The sequence below is a fragment of the Heptranchias perlo genome, unplaced genomic scaffold (assembly GCF_035084215.1).
Source record: "Heptranchias perlo isolate sHepPer1 unplaced genomic scaffold, sHepPer1.hap1 HAP1_SCAFFOLD_322, whole genome shotgun sequence".
In the NCBI taxonomy this organism is placed as follows: Eukaryota; Metazoa; Chordata; class Chondrichthyes; order Hexanchiformes; family Hexanchidae; genus Heptranchias; species Heptranchias perlo.
In genome coordinates, this window is record NW_027139334.1 from 308,311 (window position 1) to 329,391 (window position 21,081).

Sequence of the window (21,081 nt, forward strand, 5' to 3'; positions counted from 1 at the left end):
GAGATGGTGACGGGCTGGGGTTGTGCTGAGATGGTGACGGGCTGGGGTTGTGCTGAGATGGTGGCGGGCTGGGGTTGTGCTGAGATGGTGGCGGGCTGGGGTTGAGCTGAGATGGTGGCGGGCTGGGGTTGTGCTGAGATGGTGGCGGGCTGGGGTTGTGCTGAGATGGTGGCGGGCTGGGGTTGTGCTGAGATGGTGGCGGGCTGGGGTTGTGCTGAGATGGTGGCGGGCTGGGGTTGTGCTGAGATGGTGGCGGGCTGGGGTTGTGCTGAGATGGTGGCGGGCTGGGGTTGTGCTGAGATGGTGGTGGGCTGGGGTTGTGCTGAGATGGTGGTGGGCTGGGGTTGTGCTGAGATGGTGGCGGGCTGGGGTTGTGCTGAGATGGTGACGGGCTGGGGTTGTGCTGAGATGGTGGCGGGCTGGGGTTGTGCTGAGATGGTGGCGGGCTGGGGTTGTGCTGAGATGGTGGCGGGCTGGGGTTGTGCTGAGATGGTGGCGGGCTGGGGTTGTGCTGAGATGGTGGCGGGCTGGGGTTGTGCTGAGATGGTGGCGGGCTGGGGTTGTGCTGAGATGGTGGCGGGCTGGGGTTGTGCTGAGATGGTGGCGGGCTGGGGTGGTGCTGAGATGGTGACGGGCTGGGGTTGTGCTGAGATGGTGGCGGGCTGGGGTTGTGCTGAGATGGTGGCGGGTCGCGTGTTGCGGGATAGTGTCGAGGGTACTTGTGTCGAGGACTGGGTCTTGGTTGAGGAGGTCCTCGAAGTGCTCTCTCCAGCGGGCGTTGACTGCCTCTCTGTCTTTGATGAGCGCCTCTCCATGTTTGGCTCTCAGTGGGGTAGGTCCCTGGGTACTCGGACCGTGGATGGCTTTAATTGCGCTGAAGAAGCCGCGCACGTTGTGGTTGTCGGCGAGTTGCTGAGTTTCCTGCGCTCTTTCCACCCACCATCTGTTCTTTAGGTCACGGGTTCTTTGTTGCACCTCGGCCTTCAGTTGCCTGGAGGCTTGTTTCCTCTCACTCGAGTTTTGGTGGAGCTGCCAATTCAGGAACGCCTTGCCTTTGCGGTCTAGGAGATCCTGGATCTCCTGATAGTTCTCGTCGAACCAGTCTTGGTGTTTCCTGGTCGAGAGACCGAGCGTCTCCTCGCAGGTGCTGACTATGGTGGCTTTTAGGGCGGACCAGACGCTGTGGGCACTCTGGGACTCTGGATCATTGGTCGTCACCAGATTGGTTGTAAGGCGACGGCTGAGTTGGTCTTTCTCCTCAGGGTCTTTGAGTCCAGCGACATTAAGTCTCCTGCGGCAGAGTTTTTTCTGCCGCTGCCGGTTTGGGGCTCGGTTGATGGAGATGGTCGAGTGGATTAGTCGGTGGTCAGTCCAGCAGTCGGCGGCTCCAGGTGATGCGGACATCTTTGCGGTCCCTCGCTCGGACCATGATGTGGTCTATTAGGTGCCAGTGCTTGGAGATACTTTCCTTGATATATATTCATGACTTGGGTGTCGAGGGGACAATTTCAAAATTTGCAGTTGACACAAAACTTGGAAGGGTAGTAAACAGTGAGGAGGATAGTGATAGACTTCAAGAGGTATAGACAGGCAGGTGGCATGGGCGGACACGTGGCATGAAATTTAACGCAGAAAAATGCAAAGTGATACATTTTAGTAGGAAGAATGAGGAGAGGCAATATAAACTAGAGGGCACAACTCTAAAAGGGGTACAGGAACAGAGAGATCCTGGGCTTTATACATAGAGGCATAGTGTACAAAGGCAAGGAAGTCATGATGAACCTTTATAAAACACTGGTTCGGCCACAACTGGAGTATTGTGTCCAGTTCTGGGAACCGCACTTAAAAAAGATGTGAAGGCCTTACAGAGGGTGCAGAAAAGATTTACTAGAATGATTCCAGGGATGAGGGACTTTAGTTACGTGGATAGACTGGAGAAGCTGGGGTTGTTCTCCTTGGAACAGAGATGGTTGCGAGGAGATTTGATAGAGGTGTTCAAAATCATGAAGGGTCCAGACAGAGTAGATAGAGGGAAACTGTTCCCATTGGCAGAAGGGTCAAGAATGAGAGGACATAGATTTAAGGTGATTGGCAAAAGAACCAATGGTGACATGAGGAAAAACTTTTTTACACAGCGAGTGGTTAGGATCTGGAATGCACGGCCCGAGGGGGTGGTGGAGGCAGATTCAATCATGGCCTTCAAAAGGGAACTGGATAACTACTTGAAAGGAAAAAATCTGCAGTGATACAGGGAAAGGGCGGGGGAACGGGACTAGCAGGATTGCTTTTGCAGAGAGCAGGCGTGAACTCGATGGGCCGAATGGCCTCCTTCCGTGCTGTAACCTTTCTATGATTCTATACTGGCAGTCCCCTATAGAATCCTAGAATCTTACAGCACAGAAGGAGGCCATTCGGCCCATCGTGCCTGTGCCGGCTCTTTGAAAGAGCTATCCAATTAGTCCCACTTCCCCGCTCTTTCCCCATAGCCCTGCAAATTTTTCCTTTTCAAGTATTTATCCAATTCCCTTTTGAAAGTTATTATTGAATCTGCTTCCACCGCCCTTTCAGGCAGCGCATTCCAGATCAGAACAACTCACTGTAAAAAAAATTCTCCAAATCTCCCCTCTGGTTCTTTTGCTGATTACCTTAAATCTGTGTCCTCTGGTTCCCGACCCTCCTGCCACTGGAAACAGTTTCTCCCTCTCTACTCTATAAAAATCACTCAAAATTTTGAACTCCTCTATTAAATCTGCCCTTAACCTTCTCTGCACTCAGGATAAATGAGCAGGTAATGGAGAGCAAGTTGGCTACAAAACAGAAAACAGAGAGTCGGGATTAAGGGTAGTTACTCAGACTGGCAAAAGGTGGGAAGTGGTGTTCCCCAGGGATCGGTGCTGGGACCACTGTTGTTCACAATTTACATTCATGATTTGTATTCGGGAATTGGAAGTACAATTTCAAAATTTGCAGACGACAGCACATTGGGGGGTGTGGTTAATACAAAGGAAGAATGTGTCAAAATACAAGGAGACATTAATAAACTTACAGAGTCGGCTGTAATTGGCAAATGAATTGTAATATAGATAAGTGTGAGGTGGTGCATTTTGGTAGGAAGAATAAAGAGGCCACAAACTGCTTGTTCAATAAGAGTCTAAATGGGGTAGAGGAGCAAAGGGATCTGGGGGTACAGACACACAAATCACTAAAAGTAGTGACACAGGTTAATAAGGCCATAAAAAGGCAAATCATCACTGGGGTTCATTTCTGGAGGGATAGAATTGAAAAGTGAAGAAGTTATGTTGAACTTGTATAGAATCTTGGTTAGACCACACTTGGAGTATTGTGAACAGTTCCGGTCTCCATATTATAAATAGTGTATAGAGGCATTGGAGAGGGTGCAAAAAAAGATTCACAAGGATGATATCAGAACTGAGAGGATAAACTTATCAGGAAAGGCTGAACAGGCTGGGACTCTTTACTCTAGAAAAGAGAAGGCTGAGGGGTGACCTGATCGAGGTTTTTAAGATAATGAAAGGGTTTGATAGGGTAGAAGTAGAGAAACATAGAAAATAGGAGCAGGAGTAGGCCATTCGGCCCTTCGAGCCTTCGAGAGAAAATGTTTCCACTTGTGGGGGAGTCCAAAACTCGAGGTCATCAATGGGAAATAGTCACTAATAAATCCAATAGGGAATTCAGGAGAAACTTCTTAACCCAGAGAGTGGTGAGAATGTGGAACTCACCACCACAAGGAGCAGTTCAGGCAAATAGCACAGATGTATTTAAGAAGAAGCTCGATAAACACATGATGGAGAAAGGAATAGAAGGGTATCCTGATAGGGTGAGATGAAGTAGGGAGAGGGGAGGCCTGTGTGGAGCATAAATGCCGGCATGGACCAGTTGGGCCGAATGGCCTGTTTCTGTGCTGTAGACTTGATGTGACTCGATGTAAAGAGAACAATCCCAGTTTCTCTAATCTCTCCACATAACTGAGGTCCCTCATCCCTGTACCATTCTAGTACATCTCCTCTGCACCCTCTCCAAGGCCTCGACATCAATAGAATTACATAGAATGAACAGCAGAGAAACAGGCCATTCGGCCCATCTGGTCCATGCTGGTGTTAATGCTCCACATGAGCCTCTTCCCTCCGACTTGATTTAACCCTTTCAGTGTATCATTCTATTCCTTTCCCCCTCATGTCTTTATCTTGCTTCCCCTTAAATGTATCTGTGTGTTCGCCTCAACTACTCCATGTGGGAGCGAGTTCCACATTCTCACCACTCTCTCAGTAAAGAAGATTCTCCTGAGTTCCCGATTGGATTTATTAGTGACTATCTTATATTTATGACCCTAGTTTTGGTCTCCCCACAAGTGTAAACATCTTCCTTACGTCTACCCCATCAAACCCCTTCATAATCTTAAAGACCTCTATCAGGTCACCCCTCAGCCTTCTCTTTTTGAGAGAAAAGAGCCACAGTCTGTTCAACCTTTCCTGATATTTATAACCTCTCAGTTCTGTCATCATCGTTGTGAATCTTTTTTGCACGTTATCCAGTGCCTCTAGATTCTTTTTATAATATTGAGACCAGAACTGTGCATCGTACTCCAAGTGAGGTCTAACCAAGGTATACGGAGACCAGAACTGTGCACAGTGCTCCAAGTGTGGTCTAACCAAGGTATATGGAGACCAGAACTGTGCACAGTGCTCCAAGTGTGGTCTAACCAAGGTATATGGAGACCAGAACTGTGCACAGTGCTCCAAGTGTGGTCTAACCAAGGTATATGGAGACCAGAACTGTGCACAGTGCTCCAAGTGTGGTCTAACCAAGGTTTGATACAAGTTTAACATAACTTCCCCGCTTCTCCATTCAGATGTCCTCAGTACACACCGCCTTCCTCCTCTTTCAGTCCAATCAGTATATTGATCGTAATCCCCTTGGAAATCTTATTTTAATGATTTAATAACAGTTTCTTCATGTCTCAGACAAGCCCAGCTAACGGCAATCATCTCTAACCTGAGGCCTTTAATCTAAGTGCCTCCTCACCTCCTGAAATTCTTAACCTTGACATCTCTCCTAAAGTGTGGTGCCCAGAATTGGAGAAAAGCTGCACGTTCTCACTTATCATTCCCAATATGTCTGAGTGGTACTTTTCCGATCCATTCAGCCTCTTCTGGATAAGTTGAGATATTTTGGACAGGTTCAGGGTGAGCGCTGGAACATCTGGGTCTGTGACTCTCTGAGTCTCAGTCACTCTGTAATGAAAGAGGAGAGAATGTTTTTATCAGTGGGGACATTTCAGATCAGAAACCCAAAGGGGAACGAGTGATCAGTGCGACAACCTGCACCCCTTCTAATGCTCGTACTGACACCCCGCAGCAACCCATCCTGAGAATGGCAGAATCCCGGGATTTGCAGTCTCCCTGCATTCACACTGATCTCCACACGTGCAGTGGGATCCTGGTTTGCTGTCACTTCAGCTCAGTTTGTGATTTTCAAAGCCGTCTGTGTTCAGTCCAGTTTCTCTGTACTGGAGCCCTTATCTTTCCATTATTAATAATTATTATTATCCCGAGGGTCTCCAGTCTGTGCTCTCCCCTCTCTGCAGGAACACACTCACTACGATCATGTGAAGTGAGGAGAGGAGAAGGAACAGCCTCCCAGGGACCTGGGATCGGTGGGATTCCCTCACAGAGTGTCCAGTCACACTGACATTACTGGGAAATTTCAGCACACACTCATTTCTCTGTTAGTGGATAGAATGAGCCAATCACAAGACATTTTACTGTCACTCTGACACTGGGACCTGCCCCTCTCCTCATTTCTCCATGGGCTGGTTGATAGAACAAGCCAATCACACAGCACTTACTGACCCAATGGAATAAAGCTGTCACTGACACACATGGAGCCTTTAGGAAGCCTCGGTTAGATACAGGTCACTGCAGGTTTCTCTCACTCTCAATTCCTGTCCAACAGGTTCCTGAGAAGCTCGACACACCGATGGAACAGCCCATCTCACTCCCATTTCCCACAGGCTGCCTGAGCCAAGAACCCCTCAAACCACAGTTAAACATCACTCAATATTCGCCCCATTTGGAAGCCCCTGATCTGGGGAGGTTTCCAAGCGGTGATTCTACTTTCACTCTTCTCCCAGATACAGGTGAAGGTTCCCTATCAGCAGCAGGTACTGTATGACTGAGAGGAACTTACCTGGAAAGGAGCTGCTTCGAGTTCTGTGAATAAAGAGAGGAGATCAAATCAGTCAATAGAATCAAAGAATCATACTGCACAGGAGGAGGCCATTCGGCCCATCGTGCCTGTGCTGGCTCTTTGAAAGAGCTATCCAATTAGTCCACTCCCCCTGTTCTTTCCCCATAGTCCTGCAAATTTTTCCCCTTCAATTCCCTTTTGAAAGTTATTATTGAATCTGCTTCCACCGCCCTTTCAGGCAGCGCATTCCAGATCAGAACAACTCACTGCATAAAAAAATTCTCCTCATCTCCCCTCTGGTTCTTCTACCAATTACCTTAAATCTGTGTCCTCTGGTTACTGGCCTCCCTGCCAGTGGAAACAGTTTCTCCTTATTTACTCTATCAAAACCCTTCATGATTTTGAACACCTCGATTAAATCTCCCCTTAACCTTCTCTGCCCTGAGGAGAACAATCCCAGCTTCTCCAGTCTCTCCACATAACTGAAGTCCCTCATCCCTGGTCCCATTCTAGTAAATCTCCTCTACACCTTCTCTTAGGCCTTCATATCCTTCCTAAAGAGTGGTGCCCAGACCTGGACACAATACTCCAGCTGGGACCTAACCAGTGATTTATAAAGGTTTAGAATAACTTCCTTGCTTTTGTACTCCAAGCTTGTTTATAAAGCCCAGGATCCCGTATTCTTTTTTAACAGCTTGATCAAATTGTCCTAATCACCTTCAAAGATTTCTGTCGATGACCCTCCAGGTCTCTCTGTTCCTGCACCCCCTTTAAAATTGTACCATTTAGTTTATTTTGCCTCTCCTCATTTTTCCTTCCAAAATGCATCACTTAAATTGCATCTGCCATGTGTCCGCCCATTTCACCAGTCTGTCCATGTCCTCCTGAAGTCTGTTCCTATCCTCCTCACTGTTTACTACATTTCCAAGCTTTGTGTCAGCCGCAAACATTGAAATTATGTTCTGTATACCCAAGTCCAGGTCATTAATATATATCAAAAAGAGCAGTGGTCCGAATACTGACCCCTGGGGAACACCACTGTAAACTTCCCTCCAATCTGAAAAACTACTCTCTGCTTTCTGTCCCTTAGCCAATTTTATAGCCACGCTGCCCCTGTCCCTTTATTCCCATGGGCATTAATTTTGCTAACAAGTCTATTGTGTGGGATGCAGAAAAATACTAAATGATATATTTCGGTAGGAAGAATGAGGAGAGGCAATATAAACTAAAGGGCACAACTCTAAAAGGGGTACAGGAACAGAGAGATCTGGGGGTTTATGTGCACAAATCGTTGAAGGTGGCAGGGCAGGTTGAGAAAGTGATTAAAAAAGCATACGGGATCCTGGGCTTTATAAATAGAGGCACAGAGTACAAAAGTAAGGAAGTCATGATGACCCTTTATGAAACACTAGATCGACCACAACTGGAGTATTGTGTCCAGTTCTGGGCACCGCACTTTAGGAAAGATGTGAAGGCCTTAGAGAGGGTGCAGAAGAGATTTACTAGAATGATTCCAGGGATGAAGGAGTTTAGTTACGTGGATAGACTGGAGAAGCTGGGGTTGTTCTCCTTGGAAGAGACGGTTGCGAGGAGATTTGATAGAGATATTCAAAATCATGAAGGGTTCAGGCAGAGTAGATAGAGAGAAACTGTTCCCATTGGCGGAAGGGTCAAGAACCAGAGGACACAGATTTAAGGTGTTTGGCAAAAGAACCAAAGGTGACATGAGGAAAAACTTTTTTACACAGCGAGTGGTTCTGATCTGGAATGCACTGCCCGAGGGGGTGGTGGAGGCAGATTCAATCATGGCCTTCAAAAGGGAACTGGATAAGTACTTGAAAGGAAAAAATTGCAGGGCTGCAGGGAAAGGGTGGGGGAGTGTTACTAGCTGGATTGCTCTTGCATAGAGCCGGCGTGGACTCGATGGGCTGAATGGCCTCCTTCCGTGCTGTAACCTTTCTATGAATCGATGATTCTATGATTTATCATATGTCTTCTGAAAGTCCATATACACAACATCAACTGCACAACCCTCATCAGATCTCTCAATTATTTTTAAATCATAAAATCATAGTATGATTCAGGACAGAAGGAGGCCATTCAGCCCATCGTGTCTGTGCCGGCTCTTGGGTAGAGCTATCAAATTAGCCTGATTCCCCCGCTCTTTCCCCATCGCCCTGTAAATTTTACCCCTCCAAGTATTTATCCAATTCCGTTTTGAAAGTTATTATTGAATCTGCTTCCACCGCCCTTTCAGGCAGCACATTCCAGATCATAACAACTCGCTGTGCAAAAAGAATTCTCCTCTTCTCACCTGATTCTTTTGCTGATCATCTTAAATCTGTGTCCAATGTTTACAGAACTTTATAAGCCCATAAGAGATAGGAGCAGGAGTCGGCCATTCGGCCCCTTGAACCTGCTCTGCCATTTAATGAGATCATGGCTGATCTGATTTTTACCTCAACTCCACTTTCCCGCCCTTTCCCCATATCCTTTGACTCCCTTGCTGATCAAAATTTGTCCAACTCAGCCTTGAATGTATTCAATGACTCAGCCTCCACAGCTTTTTGGGGTAAAGAATTCCAAAGATTCACGACCCTCTGGGAGAAGAAATTCCTCCTCATTTCCATCTTAAACGGGTGACCCCTTATTCTGAGACCATACCCCCTCGTTTTAGATTCCCCCACGAGGGGTAACATCCCCTCAGCATCTACCCTATCGAGTCCCCTCAGAATCTTGTGTGTTCCAATAAGATCTCCTCTCATTCTTCTAAACTCCAATGAGTATAGACCCAACCTGTTCAATCTTTCCTCATAAGACAACCCTTCCATACCCGGAATCAACCGAGTGAACCTTCTCTGAACTGCCTCCAATGCAAGTATGTCCTTCCTTAAATAAGGGCACCAGAACTGTACGCAGTACTCCAGGTGTGGTCTCACCAGCACCCTGTACAGTTGTAGCATGATTCCCCTGCTTTTATACTCCATCCCCCTAGAAATAAAGGCCAACCTTCTGCCACTGGAAACAGTTTCTCCAGATTTACTCTATCAAAACCCTTCATGATTTTGAACACCTCAATTAAATCTCCCGTTAACCTTTTCTGCTCTAAGGAAAACAACCCCAGCTTCTCCAGTCTCTCCACATAACTGAAGTCCCTCATCCCTGGTCCCATTCCAGTAAATCTCCTCTGCACCCTCTCTAAGGCCTTCACATGCTTCCTAAAGTTCAGTGCCCAGAATTGGACACAATACTCCAGCTGGGGCCGAACCAGTCATTTATAAAGGTTTAGAATAACTTCCTTGCTTTTGTAATCTATGCCACTGTTTATAAAGCCAAGGATCCTGGGTACTTTTTAAACAGCCTTCTCACCTTGTCCTGTCACCTTCAAAGATTTGTGTACATACACCCCCAGGTCTCTCTGTTCCTGCACCCTCTTTAAAATTGTACCATTTAGTTTATTTTGCCTCTCCTCATTCTTCCCACCAAAATACATCACTTCACACTTCTTTGCATTAAATTGCATCTGCCATGTTTCTGCCCATTTCACCAGTCTGTCTCTGTCCTCCTGAAGTCTGTTACTATCCTTCACATCGTTTACTACATTTCCGAGTTTTGTGACATCTGCAAACTTTGAAATTATGCCCTGTATACCCAAGTCGAGGTCATTAATATATATTAAAAAGAGCAATGGTCCGAATACTGACCCCTGGGGGAACACCACTATAAACTTCCCTCCAGTCTGAAAAACAACCGTTCACCACTACTCTCTGCTTTCTGTCTCTGAGCATATTTCATGTCCACGCTGCCACTGTCCCTTTAATCCCATGGGCTTCAATTTTGCTGACAAGTTTTCATCGAAGAATTCAATCAAGTTAGTCCGACACGATTTGCCTTTAATAAATCTGTGTTGTCTGTCGTTTATTATCCCATTTTCTTCCAAGTGACAATTAATTTTGTCTCAGATTATTGTCTCTCGAAATTTCCCCACCATCGACATTAGGCTGACTGGCCTGTAGTTGCCGGGTTTATCCCTCTCCCCTTTTTTGAACAGAGGTGTAACATTTGCAATCCTCCAGTCCTCTGGCAACATTCCCATATCCAAGGAGGATTGAAATATTGTGGACAGACTCTCCACTATTTCCACCCTTACTTCCCTCAGCAAACTAGGATGCATCCCACCCGGACCGGGTGACTTTTCTACTTTGAGCGCTGTCAACCCTTTTAGTACTTCCTCTTTATCTATTTTAATCCATTCGGCCCCTCGAGCCTGCTCCACCATTCAATCAGATCATGGCTGATCTTCAACCTCAACTTAACTTCCCGCACAATCCCCATAATCCCTTCATTCCATTAGTTTCCAAAAATCTGTCAATCTCAGTCTTGAATATACTCAATGACTGAGCATCCACAGCACTCAGGGGTAGAGAATTCCAAAGATTCACAATCCTCTAAGTGAAGACATTTCACCTCATCTTGGTCCTAAATGGGCTAATTATCTTGAGACTATGCCCTCTAGTTCTAGACTTCCAGCCAGAGGAAACAACCTCTCAGCACCTACCCTGTCGAGCCCTCTCAGAATCTTATATGTTTCAATGAGATCACCTCTCATTCTTTTGATGAGGGGGCGGACATATGAGGAGAGGTTGAGTAGATTGGGACTCCACTCATTGGAGTTCAGAAGAATGAGAGGCGATCTTATTGAAACATATAAGATTGTGAAGGGGCTTGATTGGGTGGATGCGGTGAGGATGTTCCCAAGGATGGGTGAAACTAGAACGAGGGGGCATAATCTTAGAATAAGGGGCTGCTCTTTCAAAACTGAGATGAGGAGAAACTTCTTCACTCAGAGGGTAGTAGGTCTGTGGAATTTGCTGCCCCAGGAAGCTGTGGAAGCTACATCATTAAATAAATTTAAAACAGAAATAGACAGTTTCCAAGAAGTAAAGGGAATTAGGGGTTACGGGGAGCGGGCAGGAAATTGGACATGAATTTAGATTTGAGGTTAGGATCAGATCAGCCATGATCTGATTGAATGGCGGAGCAGGCTCGAGGGGCTGATTGGCCTACTCCTGCTCCTATTTCGTATGTTCTTATGTTCTAGACTCCAGAGAATATAAACTCATTCCACTCAATCTCTCCTCATAAGACATCCCTCTCACCCCAGGAATCAATCTAATGAACCTTCGTTGCACCCCCTCCAAGGCAAGTATATCCTTCCTTTGGTAAGGAGACCAAAACTGTACATAATGCTCCAGGTATGGTCTCACCAGAGCCCTGTATAATTGCAGCAAGACGTCCTTACTCTTATACTCTTATACTCCAACCCCCTTGCAATAAAAGCTAACATACCATTTGCCTTCCTAATTGCTTGCTGTACCTGCATGTTAACTTTCTGTGATTCTTGTACAAGGACACCCAAATCCCTCTGACTACCAACATTTTTAGTCTCTCACCTTTTAAAAAATATTCTGCTTTTCTATTCTTCCTGCCAAAGTGGATAATTTCACATTTCCCCACATTATACTCCACCTGCCACCGTCTCGCCCATTCACTTAACCTGTCTATATCCATTTGCAGCCTCTTTGCATCCTCCTCACAGCTTACTTTCCCACCTATCTTTATATTGTCAGCAAACTTGGATACATTACACTCGGTCCACTAATCTAATCATTGATATATATTGTAAACAGCTGAGGCCCAAGCACTGATCCTTGCAGCACCCCACTAGTTACAACCTGTCAACCCGAAAATGACCCGTTTATTCCTACTCTCTGTTTTCTGTCCGTTAACCAATCTTCAATCCATGCTAATATATTACCCCCAATCACATGAGCCCTAATCTTCTGTGGCACCTTACCAAATGCCTTTTGAAAATCCAAATATACTACATCCACCAGTTCCCCCTAATCTACCCTGCTAGTTACACCCATAAAAAGCTCGAATAGATTTGTCAAACACAATTTCCCTTTCATAAAACCGTGCTGACTCTGCCTGATCATATTACGATTTTCTAAGTGCCTGTTACTACGTCCTTAATAATAGATTCTAGGATTTTCTCTCCCACTGATGTCAGGCTAACTGGCCTATAGGTCCCTGTTTTCTCTCTCTCTTCTATCTTGAATACGGGTTTACATTTGCTACCTTCCAATCAACAGGTACTGTTCTAGAATCGAGGGAATTCTGGAAGATCAAAACCAATGCATCCACTATCTCTGCAGCCACCTCTTTTAAAACCCCACGATGTAGACCATCAGGTCCAGGGGATTTGTCAGCTTTTAGTCCCATTAATTTCTCCAGTACTTTTTCTTTACTAATCGTCATTACTTTATGTTCCTCACTCTCATTTGCCCCTTGGTTCCCCACTATTTCCGGTATGTTTTTGTCTTTTCAACGGTGAGGACAGATACAAAATATTTGTTTAACATCTCTGCCATTTCCTTAATCCCCATTATAATTTCTCCTGTCTCTGCTTCTAAGTGACCCACGTTTACTTTAACTAATCTCTTCCTTGTTACATTCCTGTAGAAACTCTTACAATCTGTTTTTATATTTCTTGCTAGTTTACTCTCATTCAATTTTGTCTCTCTTTATCAATTTCGTGGTCATCCCTTGCTGATTTCTAAAACCCTCCAAATCCTCAGGCTGACTGCTCTTTTTGGTAACATTGTAAGCCTCTTCTTCTAATCTAATACCATCCTTAACTTCTCTAGATAGCCGCGGTTGGATCACTTTTCCTGTGGAGTTTTATGGTCCTTCATTGGCCCCACCTTTCCTTTAACTACCCTTTTACACTTTGTAAGTTTCTAAAAGACTTTATGTTACCCGCTAATCTTTTCTCATACATTATCTTTGCCCCTTTCATTTCCTTTTTTTCAGTTCTCCTCTGCACTCTCTGTATTCTGTTTGATTCTCTACTGTGATTACTGTCTATTATGAACCTGATGTGGAGATGCCGGTGATGGACTGGGGTTGACAATTGTAAACAATTTTACAACACCAAGTTATAGTCCAGCAATTTTATTTTAAATTCACAAGCTTTCGGAGGCTTCCTCCTTCGTCAGGTGAACGATGTGATCCATTTTCACATCGTTCACCTGACAAAGGAGGAAGCCTCCGAAAGCTTGTGAATTTAAAATAAAATTGCTGGACTATAACTTGGTGTTGTAAAATTGTTTACTATTATGAACCTGACATTTATCATAAGCCTCCTTTTTCTGTTTCATTTTAATCTCTATTTCTTTAATCATCCAGGGAGCTCTAGCTCTGGATGCCCTTCCTTTCCCCCTCACAGGAATGTCTCTAGTCTGTACCCGAACTATCTCCTCTTTGAAGGCCTCCCATTGCTCATTTACTGTTTTACCTTCCAATCTTTGTTTCCAACCCACCTGGGCCAGATCCCTTTTCAACTCACAGAAATTAACCCTCCTCCAGTTGAGTATTTTCACATTTGATTGTTTCTTGTCCTCTTCCATTACTTTCTAAACCTAATTATATTGTGATCACTGTTTCCCAAATGCTCCCCCACTGAAACATGCTCCACTTGCCCCACTTCATTCCCCAGAACTAGATCCAGCACTGCTTCCTTCCTCGTTGGGCTGGAAACATATTGAAGAAAGTTCTCCTGAACACATTTGAGGAATTCCTCCCCCTCTTTGCCCTTTACTCTGTTTTTTCCCCAGTCTATATTCGGATAATTGAACTCCCCCATGATCACTATTCGATTGTTTATACAACAAACAAATCAACACCCAATGAAACCAAACCGTGAATTTGGGATTGAGAGTAAAGAGTTCAATGTATAACAGTAGGTGGGGCCAGTCACAGGAATGGGGAATAATCCAACATTTTACTGCACTCCATCCTGGGGCAGCACCAACACTCCTGGGGCAGGGCTGAGGGGGCAGCACCAACACTCCTGGGGCAGGGCTGAGGGGGCAGCACCAACACTCCTGGGGCAGGGCTGAGGGGGCAGCACCAACACTCCTGGGGCAGGGCTGAGGGGGCAGCACCAACACTCCTGGGGCAGGGCTGAGGGGGCAGCACCAACACTCCTGGGGCAGGGCTGAGGGGGCAACACCAACACTCCTGGGGCAGGGCTGAGGGGGCAGCACCAACACTCCTGGGGCAGGGCTGAGGGGGCAGCACCAACACTCCTGGGGCAGGGCTGAGGGGGCAGCACCAACACTCCTGGGGCAGGGCTGAGGGGGCAGCACCAACACCCCAGGGGCAGGGCTGAGGGGGCAGCACCAACACTCCTGGGGCAGGGCTGAGGGGGCAGCACCAACACTCCTGGGGCAGGGCTGAGGGGGCAACACCAACACTCCTGGGGCAGGGCTGAGGGGGCAGCGCCAACACTCCTGGGGCAGGGCTGAGGGGGCAGCACCAACACTCCTGGGGCAGGGCTGAGGGGGCAGCACCAACACTCCTGGGGCAGGGCTGAGGGGGCAGCACCATTGCTGGGCCCCACCAACAATCTTCAAACAATTCAGCCCTCTCACCAGCCTCACAGAAACGCCCCATTCCCCAGACATGGCCCTGTTTATATTGAAGATGTACCTGAATAAAGGAGAGAGGGTCCCTCTGTAGCAGACCATGGTATTCTCCATCTATTAATGTCATCTGTTCCATCCTCTTGTTTAATGCTTCAGAACAGCTTCTAATCTGTGAGAGAGCTCGGAGCCCCTCCTCATCGATCAGTTTCAGTGCGTATTCTTCATCTTCTTCCAGCTGTCTCCTCCAGTCAGAGTAGCTCTTCGATAGCTTTCCTTTCAGCTCATTGATTCGTGTCTGAAACCCAAACCAACTCTCATTACAAACGGCCCTTCCACACAGCTCTTACCCTGAGCACACGGCACTTTCCAGGGACGGGACAGTTTGTTTCGATCACTACTCGATCACCCGTTAAAGATAGACAAGCAGTGGGGGGTGTCTACTGGGAGAGAAAACAGAGTTTTAAAAGTGTTGCCTTGAGCCTTGAGTTTAAAAGAAAGAGCACTGTATTTAGACTGTGTATGGCACTGCCACCTGGTCCATCCACACCTGGAGTGATGGGTCCAGTTTTGGTGCCCACACCTGGTGAAGGAAATCAAGACTCTGGAGAGGACGGTGGCCAGAATGACACGTAGTCTGATGGATTTAATTCTGAGGATCGGCTCCAAGAGGGAGGGTCATTTAGAGAAAGGCCGAGAGGGACAGGATTGATGTTTTTAAAACGATCGAGGAATTATTGGACTCACTGGTTGGGTGAGGTATTGAGATGGATCGGGATGGTAGGACCAGAGGGTCTGTGTATAAAATCCATAGGCACAGAGTTAGGTTGGACACCAGAGTCCTCGATCTCTGGAACAGACTCCCTGAACATGTGGGGGGTTTGGAGTCACTCTCACCCTTTAAAAGGGAGCTGGGGAGGAATTTCCCAGAGTTTGTCCTGAATTGGCTGCAGATTCCAGAGTAAATCCAGTCCCACTTTTCCCTACCTTTATTTCAGCTTCTGATCTCTCCAAGTCTCGCTGTTTGCTGGAACAATTCTGCTGGACTCCCCGTAGCCTCTCGATTTCTCTCTCCAATTCTTCCTGTAAAGGCAATTGGAAAGTTTTCAAAAGGGATTCAAACTGGGATTTAAAGGGGAAATGATTCCGTTCCAGGAGTGACCCCACTGGGTGTGGATAGAAAGTGGTTTGTGGGATTATCAGTGTCTGGGCCCTGAGCAGAAATATTCCCTTCTGTGGCTCTCAGTAAAGAGGCGCTCCCTGCCCTGTATAAACTGAGTGACCACACACACCGGCTTCTTTTCACACTGACACACCGTGTGCTGCATTTTCACACGGACTCAGCTCCTCCATTTCCAGGAATCAGCCGAGGGGAAAGGGAGACAGACTCAGTCACACCAGCATTTCTCAAACACCAATTCCCTCTTGTTGTGAGAAACAGTTTCTCCCCCCAGCCCCTGAGTCACTCCCCGTGGGTGTCCCTCACTCCCCCCACCGGTGATGGTCCTCTCCCTGATGGTCAGATGGCAGAATACCCCAGCGTTACACAGGGCTCCAACATGCTCTGCTCTACAGCCCTATGCCATGGAGTGCCAGTTCTCACAGGTGCCCACACTGTGAATTACTGAGCTCCACAATGCCCTCACCAGGAGGGGCTGAGTGTGGGTGAGGGGCAGTCACCCTGGGTCACTCGCACACCCCTCCCACTGCCCACCCTGTTCTCTCAGACAGACTGTAAGAGAAAGGGGAGGGAGCATCTGACTGACAAAAAATAACTAGCCGTAAACCCAGACCTGGGGCAGCAAGAAAACACTGGGCTAAATCAGCACTGTCAGCAATCAGTTCGAATTAATGTTCGTTATTAACAGGAAAACTCTCCCTCAAAAGATTACAGAAAGACTTGCATTTATATAGTGCTTTTCACAACCTCAGAACATCCCAAAGCGTTTTACAGCCAATGAAGTATTTTTGAAATGTTGTCACTATTGTAATGCAGGAAACGCGGCAGCCAATTTGTGCACAGCAAGATCCCACAAACAGCAATGTGATAATGACCAGATAATCTGTTTTTAGTGATGTTGGTTGAGGAATAAATATTGGCCAGGACACCAGAGATAACTCCATTGCTCTTCTTCAAGTATGTAAAAAGGAAGAGAGTAGCAAAAGTAAATGTTGGTCCCCTGGAGACTGAGACAGGAGAAATTATAATGGGGAATCAGGAAATGGCAGATGCATTAAACAAATATTTTGTATCTGTATTCCCAGTAGAAGAGACAAAAAAATTACCAGAAATAGTGGGGAACCAAGGGGCTAATGAGAGCGAGGAACTTAAAGTAATTATTATCAGTAGAGAAAAAGTACTTGAGAAACTAACGGGACCAAAAGTTGATAAATCCCCTGGACCTGATGGCCTACATCCGAGGGTTCTAAAAGAGGTGGCTGCAGAGACAGTGGATGCATTGGTTATCATCTTCCAAAATTCCCAAGATTCCAGAACGGTCCCAGCGGATTGGAAGGTAACAAATGTAACCCCGCTATTCAAGAAAGGAGGGAGAGAGAAAACAGGGAAGAGGGAACTACAGGCCATTTAACCTGGCATCAGTCACGGGAAAATGCTGGAATCCTTTATTAAGGAAGTGGTAACAGGGCATTTAGAACATCATAATATGATTAGGCAGAGTCAACATGGTTTTATGAAAGGGAAATTGTGTTTGTCAAATTTATTAGAGTTTTTTGAGGATGTAACTAGCAGGGTAGATAAAGGGGAACCAATGGATGTATTAAATTTGGATTTTGAAAAGGCATTCGATAAGGTGCCACATAAAAGGTTGTTACACAAGATGGGGTTAGGGGTAACATATTAGCATGGATCGAGGATTGGTTAACGGACAGAAAACAGAGAGTGGGGATAAACGAGTCATTCTCAGGTTGGCGGGCTGTAACTAGTGGGGTACCGCAAGGATCAGTGCTTGGGCCTCAGCTATTTACAATCTATATCAATCACTTAGATGAAGGGACCGAGTGTAATGTATCCAAGTTTGCTGACGATACAACGCTGGGTGGGAAAGTAAGCAACGAGGAGGGCACAAAGGGTCTGCAAAGGGATATAGACAGATTAAATTAGTGGGCAAGAAGGTGGCAGATGGAATGTAATGTGGGAAAATGTAAGGTTATTCACTGGTGGGAAGAATAGAAAAACAGAATATTTTTTAAATGGTGAGAAACTATTAAATGTTGGTGTTCAGAGACACTTAGGTGTCCTGGTACAAGAAACACAAAAAGTTAGCGTGCAGGTGCAGCAAGCAATTAAGAAGGCAAATGGCATGTTGGCCTTCATTGCAAGAGGGTTGGAGTACAAGAGTAAGGAAGTCTTACTACAATTGCACAGGGCTTTGGAGACACCTCATCTGGAGTACTGCACACAGTTTAGAAAACGAGAGGTGAAACATGTATGATTCTGATGGGGCTTGACAGGGTAGGGGCTGAGAGGTTGCTTCCCCGGCCATGGAGTCCAGAACTAGTCACAGGATAAGGGGTCGGCCATTTAAGACTGAGATGAGGAGGAATTTCTTCACTCAGAGAGTTGTGAATCTTTGGAATTCTCTATCCCAGAGGGCTGTGGATGCTCAGTCATTGAGTATATTCAGGGCTGAGATAGATGAATTTTTGGCCTGTAGGGGAATCAAGGGATCTGGGGATCGGGCGGGAAAGTGGAGTTGAGGTTGAAGATCAGCCATGATCTGATGAAATGGGGGAGTGGGCTCGAGGGGCCGTATGGCCCACTCCTGCTCCTGATTCTTATGTTCTTATGTTCAAAATAGTGCCCTGGGATCTTTTACCTCCACCTGAGAGGGCAGGTGGGGCCTCGGTTTAAAGTCTCATCCAAAAGATGGCACCTCCAACAATGCAGCACTCCCTCATTACTGCACTGGACTGTCAGCCGAGATTTTGTGCTCAAGTCTCTGGATTGGGACTTAAACCCATGCCTTCCTGCCTCAGAGGTGAGAGTGCTGCCCACTGAGCCATGGCTGACTGTATTTAATATCAGGAATTGTGTCACTCACCTTAATTGCAGCTTGTGCCTGATCGAGGCTCAGCAGTGTGTGGGATTTATGTTTCCCTATTATTGTACAAGAAACACACACACACTCTGCATCATCTTTACAGTAGAATTCAAAGACCTTCTTATGGTCAAGGCACTGTCTCTCTGTAAGGTCAGCCGTAGGCTCGATTAGGGTGTGATCTTTCAAGGCCTCTTTCCGTAAATGTGGTTTTAAATGAAGGGAGCAAAAGGAAGTTTCACATTTCAGACACGTCTTCACAGCTGGGGTTGGATTTTCTTCACAGCAATCACACATGACACGGCCTGAATCAGCAGGAGGCTGTGAGCGATTGTATTTCTCCACGATATTACACAGCGTGAAGTTTCTCTCCAGACTGGGCCTGGGGTTGAATTTCCGGCGACACTGAGGGCACTCAAACCCTTCTGGGCCTGCTGTCTGGGCCCAAACTCCCTCAATACATTTCAAACAGAAACTGTGCAGACAGGGTAATATCACCGGGTCCTGGTACACCTGGAGACACACAGCACAGGTTAATTCATCCTCGAAAGCTCCGGGCTCCATTCCTACAGCACCTGAAAGAGATTTCACACAGCACAGAGAGAGAGAGCGAGGAACCAGAGCAGGAAGTGAAATTCTCATAAACACTCGGTTTAAGGAGTGACAAAGTTCATTTCAGTTTCATGACTCACTTTGGGTGAAAATTAACCCTTTCAGGCCTGCAGTAGCAGCTCAGAAATAAAAATCAGAAAAACAAGATTGCAATTTTACAATCTGGAGCCAGAATACAGCAAGCTGGGCTCAGTAAACACAAACCGAAAACTAATCAGCTCAGACCAGACCCTAAACGGTTTAACAAATGATTTAAAACTGATATAAAGAGGAACAATAACCTTCACAAATCCCACAGAGAGGAAAGGGAAGGAGCTCTCTGGGAGGAATAGAAAAATATACAGAAAAAGTTAAAAGGTTCATCGTGGGAAAGTGAGCTGTGAGGAGGACACAGGAATTCTGTAAAGGGATATGGACAGGTTAAGAGAGTGGGCGAGAAAGTGGCAGATGGAATATAATGTGGGGAAATGTGAGGTTATTCACTTTTGTCGGAAGAATAGAAAAACAGAACATTGTTTAAATGGTGAGAAACTATTAAATGTTGGTGTTCAGAGAGATCTGGGTGTCCTCGTACAAGAAACACAAAAGTTAGCATGCAGGAACAGCAAGCAATTAGGAAGGCAAATGGAATGTTGGCCTTTATTGCAAGAGGGTGGAGTACAAGAGTAAGGAAGTCTTACTACAATTGGACAGGGCTTTGGTGAGACTTCACCTGGAGTGCTGTGTTCAGTTTTGGTCGCCTTATCCAAGGAAGCATATACTTGCCTTAGAGGCAGTGCAACGAAAGTTCACTAGATTGATTCCTGGGATGAGAGGGTTGTCCTATGAGGAGAGATTGAGTAGAATGGGCCTATACTCTCTGGAGTTTAGACGAATGAGAGGTGATCTCATTGAAACATATAAGATTATGAGGGGGCTTGAGAGGGTAGATGCTGAGAGGCTGTTTCCCCTGGCTGGAGAGTCTAGAACTCGGGGGCATAGTCTCATGATAAGGGGTCGGCCATTTAAGACTGAGATGAGGAGGAATTTCTTCACTCAGAGGGTTGTGAATCTTTGGAATTCCCTACCCCAGAGGACTGTGGATGTTGAGTCGTTGAGTATATTCAAGGCTGAGATGGACAGATTTTTGGGTTCGAGGTGAATCAACGGATCTGGGGATCGGGCAGGAAAGTGGAGTTGAGGTTGAAGATTATCCGTGATCTTATTGAATTGCGGAGCAGGCTCGAGGGGCCCTATGGCCTACTCCTGCTCCTATTTCTTATGTTCTTATCAGTGGGGCAAAGAGAGATGAAGAAAAGCAAAGCAGCAGAGGCTACAAGTCTTAGTAAACTCAACACGAAACATGTCCGACCAACACAGAGCTGCAAACCAACAAAGACAAAAGAATGTTGGACAACAAATCCAAATCAGGAGAATACAGTCAGAGGAAGTCATGGTCAAACTGTACAGGGCTCTGGTCAGACCCACTCGAGTACTGTGTCCAGTTCTGGTCAGACCCACCCCGAGCACTGTGTCCAGTTCTGGTCAGACCCACCCCGAGCACTGTGTCCAGTTCTGGTCAGACCCACCCCGAGCACTGTGTCCAGTTCTGGTCAGACCCACCCCGAGCACTGTGTCCAGTTCTGGTCAGACCCATTCCAGTACTGTGTCCAGTTCTGGTCAGACCCATTCCAGTACTGTGTCCAGTTCTGGTCAGACCCACCCCGAACACT

The 21,081-nt window shown here is 46.4% G+C and overlaps 1 protein-coding gene across 2 annotated transcripts in view; it reads right to left on the reverse strand.

The window, feature by feature from the left end:
• The window catches only part of LOC137311303 (E3 ubiquitin/ISG15 ligase TRIM25-like), a 28,196-nt gene extending 8,805 nt beyond the window's left edge, over positions 1-19,391 (reverse strand). The window contains exons 1-5 of one of the 2 annotated variants that reach the window (XM_067978593.1): positions 18,761-19,391; positions 15,684-15,779; positions 14,764-14,994; positions 6,208-6,230; positions 5,119-5,252 (exon numbers count right to left, since the gene is read on the reverse strand). In XM_067978593.1, the coding sequence (XP_067834694.1) occupies positions 5,119-5,252; positions 6,208-6,230; positions 14,764-14,994; positions 15,684-15,779; positions 18,761-19,321 (1,045 nt within the window). In that variant the 5' untranslated portion in view covers positions 19,322-19,391. Of the gene's footprint in view, positions 1-5,043; positions 5,253-6,207; positions 6,231-14,763; positions 14,995-15,683; positions 15,780-18,760 lie in introns of both variants that reach the window. The other variant, XM_067978592.1, reaches the window with a different exon arrangement.
• Positions 19,392-21,081: the final 1,690 nt, after the last annotated feature.